Source organism: Nerophis ophidion, linkage group LG10, assembly GCF_033978795.1.
Source record: "Nerophis ophidion isolate RoL-2023_Sa linkage group LG10, RoL_Noph_v1.0, whole genome shotgun sequence".
NCBI lineage: Eukaryota > Metazoa > Chordata > Actinopteri > Syngnathiformes > Syngnathidae > Nerophis > Nerophis ophidion.
This window is the reverse complement of record NC_084620.1, coordinates 14,355,969-14,368,949: the sequence shown is the minus strand read 5'-3', so window position 1 is coordinate 14,368,949 and position 12,981 is coordinate 14,355,969. Positions and strand designations below refer to the sequence as shown.

The 12,981-nt window shown below is 37.6% G+C and overlaps 1 protein-coding gene across 12 annotated transcripts in view; it reads right to left on the bottom strand.

The window, feature by feature from the left end:
- The window catches only part of LOC133560244 (adhesion G protein-coupled receptor L3-like), a 422,550-nt gene that overhangs the window by 22,890 nt on the left and 386,679 nt on the right, over positions 1 to 12,981 (bottom strand). For 7 of the 12 annotated variants that reach the window (XM_061912548.1, XM_061912556.1, XM_061912545.1 and 4 more), the window contains exons 19-21: positions 8,788 to 8,879; positions 5,596 to 5,637; positions 3,382 to 3,408 (exon numbers count right to left, since the gene is read on the bottom strand). In XM_061912548.1, the coding sequence (XP_061768532.1) occupies positions 3,382 to 3,408; positions 5,596 to 5,637; positions 8,788 to 8,879 (161 nt within the window). The remainder of the gene's footprint in view (positions 1 to 3,381; positions 3,409 to 5,595; positions 5,638 to 8,787; positions 8,880 to 12,981) is intronic. The other 5 variants (XM_061912551.1, XM_061912555.1, XM_061912557.1 and 2 more) reach the window with 1 other exon arrangement.

Genomic DNA, 12,981 nt, shown 5'->3' with positions numbered 1-12,981 from the left:
AGCTCTTTCCAATTTTTCTTGCTCTCAGATGTGCTAGTTTTTATTTACTCAGGTTTGTGCTCTAGAACTTGAGTTGTAACTCATTCCCTTTGCTACTTTTTCCCTGGCCTTGTGCCATGCCTTTGTTTGTTACTTTTGTTACCTTTTGGAGCATTTTCAAGCATGTGCTTTACTTTTTGTTTTCATTTTGTCTTGTAGGGACTTTTGCCTTTTTGCTGTCACAAGGGAGGAATTTATCAACTTTCTTGCTTTTGAAAATCTTCCTTCCCTTGCATTTTGTGTCCCTAAAGCAGTGGCTCTCAACCTTTTTTCAGTGATGTACCCCCTGTGAACATTTTTTTTAATTCAAGTACCCCCTAATCAGAGCAAAACATTTTTGGTTGACAAAAAGAGATAATGAAGTAAAATAAAGCACTATGTCATCAGTTTCTGATTTATTAAATTGTATAACAGTGCAAAATGTTGCTCATTTGTAGTGGTCTTTCTTGAACTATTTGGAAAAAAAGATAAAAAAATAACTAAAAATGTGTTGAAAAATAAACAATCATAATAATAATAATAAATTGTGTTTGTAAAAAGCATTTTACATTGAGCAAACAACTTCAAAGTGCTACAGTGTATTAAAATAGATAAATAAATAAATAAATAAATACATTTAGAAAGAAAAAATAATAATAAAAATATAATGAAAATAAATAAAATATAGAAACTAGAACAGCCTAATAGCTGGAACTAGTATGCATACATCTATAAAAAGGGTTTTTTTTAAAAGAAGGGTTTTTAAGAGTTTTTTTACAAGCATCCACAGTCTGAGGTGCCCTCAGGTGGTCAGGGAGAGCGTTCCACATACTGGGAGCAGCAGAGCAGAAAGCCCTCTCTTCCATAGTTTGTAGCTTTGTCCTTGGAGGTTGGAGGAGGTTAGTCTGTTTGAAGCATAGGTGTCATGTGGAGGATTTGGGGGTGAGTAGTTATTTGAGGTAGACGGGGGCATTTCTATGGCGCCACTGGTGATTCAATTCTAAATAAAGATTTCTACGCATAGAAGTAATCATCAACTTAGAGTGCCCTCTTTGGGGATTGTAATAGAGATCCATCTGGATTCATGAACTTAATTCTAAACATTTCTTCACAAAAAAAGAAATCTTTAACGTCAATATTTATGGAACATGTTTACAAAAAAATCGAGCTCTCAACACTTAATATTGCATTGTTGTATTTTTTTCACAGTTTATGAACTTACATTCATATTTTGTTGAAGTATTATTCAATCAATATATTTATAAAGGATTTTTAAAATTGTTGCTATTTTTAGAATATTTAAAAAAAAATCTCACGTACCCCTTGGCATACCTTCAAGTACCCCCATTTGAGAACCACTGCCCTAAAGCATTGACCGTAGCAAATAATTGTCTAAAACTATTGTTTTATGATCATGATATATTATGATTTTAAAAAAACTAAACTTCCTGGTATTTCTTCCCCCTACAAACATTTGAGGTGTTTCCAATATTTTTACACATAATACGCTCTAATAGTCTCCAAATGTTCTGGTGCTACATCAAATCCATGAACAAAAAAAAACATTAGGAGACTGTTGACGTGAGAACATTATTGTCACATATTTCAAACATGCCTGTTTTGTGTGGTTGTTTTTTTTGCTACAATATTCGCCGAGCATGCTTAGAAAATTCTGGTGTTATGACAAATATACAACAAAAAACAATCAACTTTCAGTAACTAGGTCAATGTAGTGTAATGTTTATACTTAACTTTATTTTACCAGGAAAAACCAGAGGAAGGTTTTACTGTACAAAGCTTCGAAAACTATCAATTTTAGAAAGATTAAAATGACATTACATTCAGGTGCTAAATTCACAAATGGTTTACCTACTTTTATGGCTGTATACAGAAAACCACCATAGACTGCCATAAAAATTAAACTACAAGTTAGGACATTTTTACTGCGCTAATCGCGGACATAAACATTTTCTACAAAACCTATTAATTTAGACATTACAAAGAGACACAAGTACGATTGAGGTAGCTACAGAGTAGTTTACTGTGTTTTTAAGCTTCAAAATAAAGCATTCTACAAACTTTCGTGTGTTACGTCAAATCTCTTACAAAATTTCTGTAATTCTGGGGATTTTGGGACTATATGGCGCACTTAATATCCTTTCATTTTCTCAAATATCGACAAAGCGCCTTACAACCCGGCTGCAAATAGACGCCTGTTTATTAAATGATGCTAGCAAGTACTGGTAAGCAAGCAAGACCAAAGCTTTGATGTTTCATTGAGAATATAGATCATTACACTATGCACTCAAAAATGTGTCAACATGTTTCACTACTACTATGGTAAGCTACAAAGCCGCATCACTTAATGGATTGTCAAAGCCTTATGGTTACGGTAATCAGACGTATTGTGCTTCAACATAGTATCATGATGGTGTGTGGATAAGAACCAAAAAATGACACCTATTAGGAGACATTACCTGCCGTTTGGTTTCGACTTCTTATGCAAAAACTGACTTTTCCTACCTATTAGTACCTGCTGTTGTGTATTTGGGATCTGCATAAGTCCCAAAAATGTGCGTGCATCTGCCATTGTAGTCCATGCCGTAGTCAATAAGCTCTTTATTTTTCTTTATCCTCTTATTGTGGGGAGCCGATCCTCCAATGCTGTCTTTTCTAATATTAAGTAGCATAAAGTTTTAACTTATATCGGTCAGTAGACTCGCTATGGAAGCGCTAAAAACTACAACAAAATATGACAGAGAGAAGATGCTGTCGAAGTGGAGGCACATAAATAAGACCGGCCACAAAACGAGACGGTCAGAAAGCAGTTTTAAGATAGTCTATAAAACATATTCTATGCAACATTTTGACCATCACATTTTATGTAGACCACAAGCAAAATGTTTTAAATGTGGAAAAAAAAATCATAATATGACCCCTTTAATGTATGGCAATAGAGCAGAATAAACCTGCTCATCGACAGTGCGTCTTACAGTCCGAAAAATACGCCATTTATTTTTGTAGCGTTTTTATGACTCTAACTTGCTTGTAAAATCAAACCTATGCCCAAAAGAAACCGTTCTTCCAAGACAACGTTTCTCGATGTCAATGCAGAATCTCTGTTGATCCTGTTTGTCTTCATGTAGAATTATTACGTCGATGCACTAAATTTTACAGTGTATTCCTACAGGTGCCACTTAAAAACTAATCTTTACTCGCCGCGTCTGTCAGCTAGCTCAGCGCTCATTTTGACCTTTAGCGCCGTAAATCACATTAATGGTTCCACGGGAGCAGCGCTGATATGGAGGGGAAATGAAAGATGGCCTTTTTTCATGGGGGAAAAGTGTTCTTTTTCCTTCTTACTTGATCTCAGGTTCATAATCCTGATGGCTGAGCAACATAAAAAAAGAAAAGTGTCATCCACAATTAGAGATAAGCGGGGAGAAAACAAAAGGGAACTTCACAGGATCAACTTTCTGACAAAGACACCTCCTACCTGCCGTTTTTTGGATTTGTTTGTGATTTACTGGCAACGCACCACCAATATCTGTACTCACAGACGCAGTCGTAAACATGGGCAGACCTTGTTTAAAGCGCTAATAAATGGGTCAGGTGTGCGGCCAAATTGGTGATTTATGAATTTGCCGTCTTTTTTTTTGGTACCATAATGACCCGGTGGGAGAGGTACTTCATCAAAGCAGTGGTGGGCGCCGTCCTCTAAATAGAGGACATCAGGAGAACATGCAGATATGAGATCGTGAGCACACAATGCTCTAATTTTAATGAAAAAAATTGAACAGATTTACCCTCAAATGTCATTATTTGTGTACTCATTTGCGCTATAATAAAAACCTGTATAAATATGGATCTACAAGATAATAATACCACTTACATTGACTGTTTATTTGACATTTTTAATAATATGTTAATTATTCTGCACTTCTAACACTTTCTTTACCTTATTCGGTGACACACGTTTAAATGTATTTATTTTATTGAGTATGTCATATACATACATATATATCTCCATTGAACAGTCTTGTGCTCAATGGCAATATTATTATTTCACAAAAAAAGAAAAGAAAATTAAATTAAGAAAATTATATTAAATTAAATTAAACATATCTCAAAAGGGTAATGGGAAGATGTATAAATACCCCTCCCTTTTTTTACACAGTTAGTATTATAACTAGTATCCAGTTTCCTCTGAACCACATTGTATCACATTCATCTGGATCCACATAACTCAATTTGCCCAGAACAATGTGCTTACAGTGGCCAATATATTATAAGTAAGTCATATACAGTGGGGCAAAAAAGTATTTAGTCAGCCACCGATTGTGCAAGTTCTCCCACTTAAAATGATGACAGAGGTCAGTAATTTTCATCATAGGTACACTTCAACTGTAAGAGACAGAATGTGAAAAAAAAAATCCTAGAATTCACATTGTAGGAATTTTAAATAATTTATTTGTAAATTATGGTGGAAAATAAGTATTTGGTCAACCATTCAAAGCTCTCACTGATGGAAGGAGGTTTTGGCTCAAAATCTCACGATACATGGCCCCATTCATTCTTTCCTTAACACGGATCAATTGTCCTGTCCCCTTAGCAGAAAAACAGCCCCAAAGCATGATGTTTCCACCCCCATGCTTCACAGTAGGTCTGGTGTTCTTGGGATGCAACTCAGTATTCTTCTTCCTCCACACACGACAATTTGAGTTTATACCAAAAATTTCTATTTTGGTTTCATCTGACCACATGACATTCTCCCAATCCTCTGCTGTATCATCCATGTATCCATTTTGGTATAAACTCAACTTGTTGTGTTTGGAGGGAGAAGAATACTGAGTTGCATCCCAAGAACACCATACCTACTGTGAAGCATGGGGGTGGAAACATCATGCTTTGGGGCTGTTTTTCTGCTAAGGGGACAGGACGATTGATCCGTGTTAAGGAAAGAATGAATGGGGCCATGTATCGTGAGATTTTGAGCCAAAACCTCCTTCCATCAGTGAGAGCTTTGAATGGTTGACCAAATACTTATTTTCCACCATAATTTACAAATAAATTATTTAAAATTCCTACAATGTGAATATCTGGATTTTTTTTCACATTCTATCTCTTACAGTTGAAGTGTACCTATGATGAAAATTACAGACCTCTGTCTTCATTTTAAGTGGGAGAACTTGCACAATCGGTGGCGGACTAAATACTTTTTTGCCCCACTGTAAGTTATTTATACTCATATTCAAAATAAGCCGAGACCTCACTATACCGAACCAAATTATTAGATTTGTTCAATTTCTTAAAATGCTGAATGTTTGAACAGTGTTGCAGCTCATCACTCAGGCTCACGAGTGATACAGAAATAAATTATCTTAGTGTTGGATTTAATGAAAGTGGACTTTTGTTTTACTTTGTAAAAAAAAAACTAAGAAAAAAAAACACTTCTCAACCTTAAGAGCCGCATACATCGACAATTGTACTCAGAAAAGTCAGAGTGTCGGGGAAGGTTGGTGGGGAGCACGTCAAACACAACATCCATTCTAATCTACAAGGAAAAAAAACTCTTACCAGTGCCACTCTACTATAACACATCCGTCGTAATAACGGCGGCTAAAATGAAACAAAAACAAGATGAAAACCAGAGAAAAATGTCAGAAGAAACAGAGTATGAGAAGAAATTAAAGAACATGATGAAACTGGAACAAAAATCATAACATGATACATGGTTGTGAATAAGCAGTTACATTCAATGAAGGAAGAAAAATGTAAATAAGGCATTATAGCTAGCCTGGGATCACCCGCTCAACGTTGACTGGCTTATGATGAAATACAACAATAGGAACATACAATGGACAGTGAAATTCCTCCTCTTGATGGATCTCCGGTAAAGTGTTTTGACCGAGGACATACAGTAACAGTAAAGGAAGCGGGATTTGAACCGTTTACCTCCCGGTTACTGGACAACTCGCTGTACCTCCTGAGCCATGGTCCCCTCCCCACAGTTGCAAAACCCGTCAGATGCAATTTTTCCCCAGTGGTCAGGTGGAACACAGCGGCGCACTTTACTGAAGTCGCTTTCGGCTTCAAAGGGAAGGCGCCCAGGGGTCTGCCGTGCTAGCTGGATGGCCGCTTTAAAGGAGGCCACAGTAATAAATCATAACCACGGAAAGCTCCCGGCAGGTCAATACCGAGAGAAAATGACACCAAGGATGGCTTACCAAATGAGATATAGACGCTGTTCAAAGGGGTTAAAATCGGAATCATTTTTTTTGGGAGTGACGTGTTAGAAAAGCTGCTTAATAATGAGGGAAACGGTAATATGTATTATGTGTTAGCTATTGTACAAAAAAAAAAAATACATTCTGTACAAAAATTAATTGAAAAGGTTAAATTGTATACACTACCATGAGGGGAAATTATCATTTAAAAAAGCTGCTTTTTTTGCCGCCCTAACGGGCTGCAGTGGCAATAGAAAACTTAATCAAAATAAATCAAAACTTAAAATTACGCAGATTTTGAAACTTAAACTCATGGACAGCTAGAGTGCTGCCTAAACGGGCTGCAGTGGAAATATGTTTAATTAATTGCATTTTGAATAACACTAACAAAGTAAAAACCTAACTCATATAAAACGTTTGAACCGATATATAAAATAATGAATGGAAATTAAGATATACTGTAGCTTATTTGATACATACTGATGCTAATTTTATATTTACAATTCACAAAAATGGGCCGCACCGAGGGGCTAACCGATAATGGTTAGCATTGTGGGCCGCACAGTCAGGAGATCGGGGAGATGTCTTCAAATCTCTGTTTGGACATCTCTGTGTGGAGTTTGCAGGTTCTCCCGGTGCGTGGGTTTTCTCCGGGTTCTATGGCCTTATCCCACATTCCAAAATAATGTTAAGTTAAAGTACCAATGATTGTCACACACACACTAGGTGTGGTAAAATTTGTTCTATGCATTTGATCCATCCCCTTGATCACCCCCTGGGAAGTGAGGGGAGCAGTGGGCAGCAGCGGTGATTTAACCCCCAATTACAACCCTTGATGCTGAGTGCAAAGCAGGGAGGAAATGGATCCCATTTTCTTATAATCTTTGGTATGACTCGGCCGGGGTTTGAACTCCCAACCTACAGATTTCAGGGCGAACACTAACGACTAAGCCGGTTATGGACTATCTGAAGACTTTAAATTGTCGTTGGGGCTTCTTCAAAACAAAAAATAAAAATCCCAGATTTCCAAGAATGTTTTCCCATTGACAATGAATGGGCATTTCTTTGCCACAATTTCCAAATGTTTTCAACCAACTATTCCACTTTGAACACATTTCACTCATCCTGGCACCTGAAAGTAGCACATTTCCAGGTTGCGAAAAATTTCAGGAATTTCCAGAATTCCCGTTTTTCAAAGCCCTATTTTCACTTTTTTTCCATCCATTCCACCATCAAAACATTTAACATAATCAGGACAACAAAGTTACCCATTTTATTTTTCCTAAAAATACCGGTTTCCCTGAAATTCCAGGAGTTCTGATATACCAATTGTCAATTGTAACCTTTACTACTGTACAATATTTTCAAAAATTCCCAAAATTCCCCAATTTCTAAGATATTCCCATTCAAATGAATGGACATATTCCATCCATGTTAATCCGCTTATCCGAAGTCGGGTCGCGGGGGCAGCAGCCTAAGCAGGGAAGCCCAGACTTCCCTCTCCCCAGCTTCTTCGTCCAGCTCCTCCCGGGGGATACCAAGGCGTTCCCAGGCCAGCCGGGAGACGTAGTCTTTCCAACATGTCCTGGGTCTTCCCTGTGGCCTCCTGCCGGTCAGACGTGCCCTAAACACCTCCCCCAGGGGGCATCCAGACCAAATGCCTAAACCACCTCATTTGGCTCCTCTCGATGTGGATGAGCACCAGCTTTACTTTGAGCTCCCCAAGCATGACAGAGCTTCTTACCCTATCTCTAAGAGGGAGCCTCACCACAAGACGGAGGAAATTCATTTTGGCCGCTTGTACCCATGATCTTGTCCTTTCAGTCATAACTCAAAGCTAATGACCATAGGTGAGGATAGGAACGTAGATGGACCGGTAAATTGAGAGCTTTGTCCACCGGCTCGGCTCCTTCTTCACCACGATGGATCGATGCAGGGTACACATCACTGCAAACGCTTCACCGATCCACATGTCCATCTCACCATCCACTCTTCCCTCACTTGTGAACAAGACTCTGAGGTACTTTGACTCCTCCACTTAGGGCAAGATCTCCTCCTCAACCCCGAGATGGCACTCCACCCTTTTCCCGGGCGAGAAGCACGGACTCGGACTTGGAGGTGCTGATTCTCATCCCAATCGCTTCACACTCGGCTATGGACCGATCCAGCAAGAGCTGAAGATCCTGGCCAGATGTAGCCATCAGGACCAAAATATAAAATTGTTGCAAAGAATACCAAACATTATTTTTAACAATGAATTAAAATGAAAATATGTATTTGTAACAAATGATTAACAAATTGTGACGAACAGTGGCAGCTCCCCTTTGTCTGTTTTTTTTTTTTGTAAGACATTGTTGCTTTTTTTCTTGACCACTTTGATTCCTTGTGAAGTTCCTTGAATGGGCTTTCGGAAAGCTCATTCAAGGAAAGGCTGAAAAAAAAGTTGAGTATAAAAAGCTACAGCGCCATGAGTCACACCAGCGTTTTGTCTTTCATTTAAAAAAGATGTCTCTCAAAAGGAATTTCGATCCAATTCTCTTACTTGATGTTGTCGAGGCAACTGGAGTCTGGTTTCAAAATGGCCGTGTGATGAAACATCTTGTAGAGCGCGATGGCCAGGAAGATCACGTTGAGCTGGAGACAGAAGGAAAAAAAAAAGAATGAAAGCATGCACTATTCATTTTAAAATCCCTTTGTCACTCAAAGCCTGCCGCCAATGCCGCGGCACGGAACGCCCCCACTTTGCCAAACAGAGCGCAAAATTCTAGGAAATCTCTGTGACGGTACAACAGGAAAAAACACGATGAAAGGATGACAGATGCATGTTTCCACCTGACTTATTCATACCTCTCAGCCTGAAGGCTTAAATTTAGTCTCTGCTCGTGTAGCATATAGCTGAAGGCTTTCTTCTGCTAATTCTAACGATTCCATATTCATTCTTAGCGAGACCCTTCACCAAATTCCGTCTGGATGTATCATTGATATTCTTCCTCTTTTTCTTCTTCAAATGCGGGAAATTACAAAAAAAAATGCTACACTAATTACTACAGCAAAACTTCATAAATGTGTGATTTTATAAAGTTAATTGACTCACTTTGCGCATCAAAACATTCAATTGTTACAGACACAAAACATGTACTCAATGGTATGGTTGTAAAGACAACTGTCTACATAAAGCTGCAATAATAAAATATTTCCAAAAGTAATGACAGAATTTTTAATGTGCTAAAGACTAAAGCAAAACATCACAAATTTGCATCTTAGGCACGCTACTTAGCTCTTGTTGATAGTTTTCTTCTTCTAATGTTGACTTTTGCATGATTGTGTTTCGTTTCAACACACATAATTTAAATCAGTGGTCCCCAACCACCGGGCCGCAGAAGAAATTTTTATATTTTTTTATTAAAAAACAAATATATATATATATCTATTTTTTTTATTTTTATTAAATCAACATAAAAAACACAATATACACTTACAATAAGTGCACCAACAACAAAAACCTCCCTTTTTCATGACAAATACGTCCCTTTTTCATGACAAAGAAAAAAAAAAAAAAAAAAAAGGATCCCCCCCACCAACCCCACCCGGGCCGCGGGACAAATTATTAAGCGTTGACCGGTCCGCGGATACAAATAGGTTGGGGACCACTGATTTAAAGGACAAAATCCATGTAATTTAATGGAGATTGGACATTACGGACATGTATTGTATTGTTCAGGGCCGTCACTAGCTTTGAAGAATTTTTTGCCCATGCAAGATATTTTCGCTCACACCTTTTGATTGATTGATTCAGTGGTTCTCAAACTTTTTTCAGTGATGTACCCCCTGTGAACATTTTTTCAATCCAAGTACCCCCTAAGCCTTTTTGGTTTAAAAAAAAAAAAGTAAAATACAGCACTATGTCATCAGTTTCTGATTTATTAAATTGTATAACAGTGTAAAATATTGCTCATTTGTAGTGGTCTTTCTTGAACTATTTGGAAAAAAAAGCTAAAAAATTAACTAAAAGTGATTAAATTATAAATAAAGATTTCTACACATAGAAGTAATCATCAACTTAAAGTGCCCTCTTTGGGGATTGTAATAGAGATCCATCTGGATTCATGAACTTAATTCTAAACATTTCTTCAAGAAAAAAAAAAAAATCTTTAGCATCAATATTTATGGAACATGTCCACAAAAAAATCTAGCTGTCAACACTGAATAATGCATTGTTGCATTTCTTTTCACAGTTTATGAACTTACATTCATATTTTGTTGAAGTATTTTAGAATATTTAAAAAAAAAATCTCACGTAGCCCTCGGCATACCTTCAAGTACCCCCAGGGGTACGCGTACCCCCCTTTGAGAACCACTGGATTGATTGATTGATTGAATTGATTTTTTTGGCACTGTATTAGAATTACACAACAATGAATACATCTCAATGGTTGAAAGTGGAAGTGTAAGACAACTTCAGTCATATTTAGCGAGCATGAGATGGCCCAAACACATAAGGACAGTGTTGTTGCATGAAAAAGCTTGCACGCAAAAACGTTGACCTGAAAACAGAAGAGGTCCCGGTGGAACTAAACTTTCTTGCCACTTTTTCCACTCAAAGACACGTTGGCTGTGCACAACCCATTTGATTCAGAATCTTTGCACTTGCAATCATTTTTTTGCTTAAAACTTGTTACTTTCTTAGAATTACACAGCAAATACTGAAGAAATTGAAATTGTTGAAAAGCAATATTGTTAGTTTCCTGGTATTACTGTAATGTTCATTTAAGGCATTTAAACCACAGGCGTCAAATTCAAGGCCCACAGGTCACACCTGGCCAGTAGGTATAGGCGATTTGGACTATCACAATAACCTGGTGAAAACAAAAGTGGAGATTAAAAAAAAACATAGAACTTTGCCTTTTTGACTATGAGTCTGTTAGTGCATCCAGGCCTTCAGAGCCCCCAAACCACTACTCTAAAATAACACTCAGGCTATTAAACTACATCAATTATGTTTAAAGGCCTACTGAAACCTACTACTACCGACCACGCAGTCTGATATTTTACATATCAATGATGAAATATTAACATTGCAACACATGCCAATATGGCCGGTTTAGTTTACTAAATTACAATTTTAAATTTCCCGCGGAGTTTCTTGTTGAAAACGTCGCGGAATGATGACGCGTGCGCGTGACGTCTCGAGTTGGAGGGGACATATTAGCGCAGCACCACTAGCAGCTAAAAGTAGTCTCTTTTCATCGCGCAATTACACAGTATTTTGGACATTTGTGTTGCTGAATCTTTTGCAATTTGTTCAATTAATAATGGAGAAGTCAAAGTAGAAAGATGGAGGTGGGAAGCTTTTAGCCTTTAGCCACACAAACACGCGGTGTTTCCTTGTTTAAAATTCCTGGAGGTGAAGCTTTACTATGGATCAGAGCGGTCAAGCGAACATGGATCCCGACCACTTGTCAACCGGTAGGTTTCGGTGAGAAAATTGTGGTAAAAAGTCGCCTCTTACCGGAGATCAGCGGAGCTTCTGTCGTGCTGCTGCTGCCGTGACTAATTCCCTCAGAGACTGGCGTCAAGACACCCGTGGACACACCCTTCCGACTATCAGGTACTATTTTAACTCACTAAAACACTAGTAACCCAATAGAAAGATAAGGGATTTCCCAGAATTATCTTAGTAAATGTGTCTAAAACATCTGAATCGCTCACAATGCAATCGCCTTTTTTTTTTTTACTTTATTTTTCTAGTCCTTTACTATCAATATCTTCAGCCACGAATCTTTCATCCTCGCTCAAATTAATGGGGAAATTGTTTTTTTCTCGGTTCGAATAGCTCTTTTTGTTGGAGGCTCCCATTATAAACAATGTGAGGATGTGAGGAGCCCTCACACGGGTGACGTCATCGTCTGCGACTTCCGGTAAAGGCAAGGCTTTTTTATTAGCGACCAAAAGTTGCGAACTTTATCGTGGATGTTCTCTACTAAATCCTTTCAGCAAAAATATGGCAATATCGCGAAATGATCAAGTATGACACATAGAATGGACCTGCTATCCCCGTTTAAATAAGAAAATCTCATTTCAGTAGCCCTTTAAGTAGCACACCTTTACTGCAAAGTTGTATTAATGTTATTTGATTACTATACAGTATGGAAGTTTTTTTTCTGTCAGCAATATACTTGACATTATTATGAGTTACATTTTACAAATCAATCAGATAGTGTTATGATGAAACTTCAGTGTGAACAGCTTTAGTTGCTTAATGGCAAATAATGATGACGCTTATGGTATATATTATTGGTGTACATTATTCACCAAAATATAATGATACAAAATGAATAGTGAATTGAAATTAGCAGAAACAGGCGAAAAAAATGTTTTAGGAACTTCCGTCAATCAAAGCTCTTCAAAGCAGACGTCAAGGCAAAAACTGCAGGAGACATCTTCTTTTATAATGTTCTCTGCAATTCAGAAAATGTTGACTTTGATTGCACAGAATCCTTGATATTCCCCAATATTCCCCAAAATATAATGATACAAAATGAATAGTGAATTGAAATTAGCAGAAACAGGCGAAAAAAATGTTTTAGGAACTTCCGTCAATCAAAGCTCTTCAAAGCAGACGTCAAGGCAAAAACTGCAGGAGACATCTTCTTTTATAATGTTCTCTGCAATTCAGAAAATGTTGACTTTGATTGCACAGAATCCTTGATATTGCAAAAAATGCGGCAGTACTGAG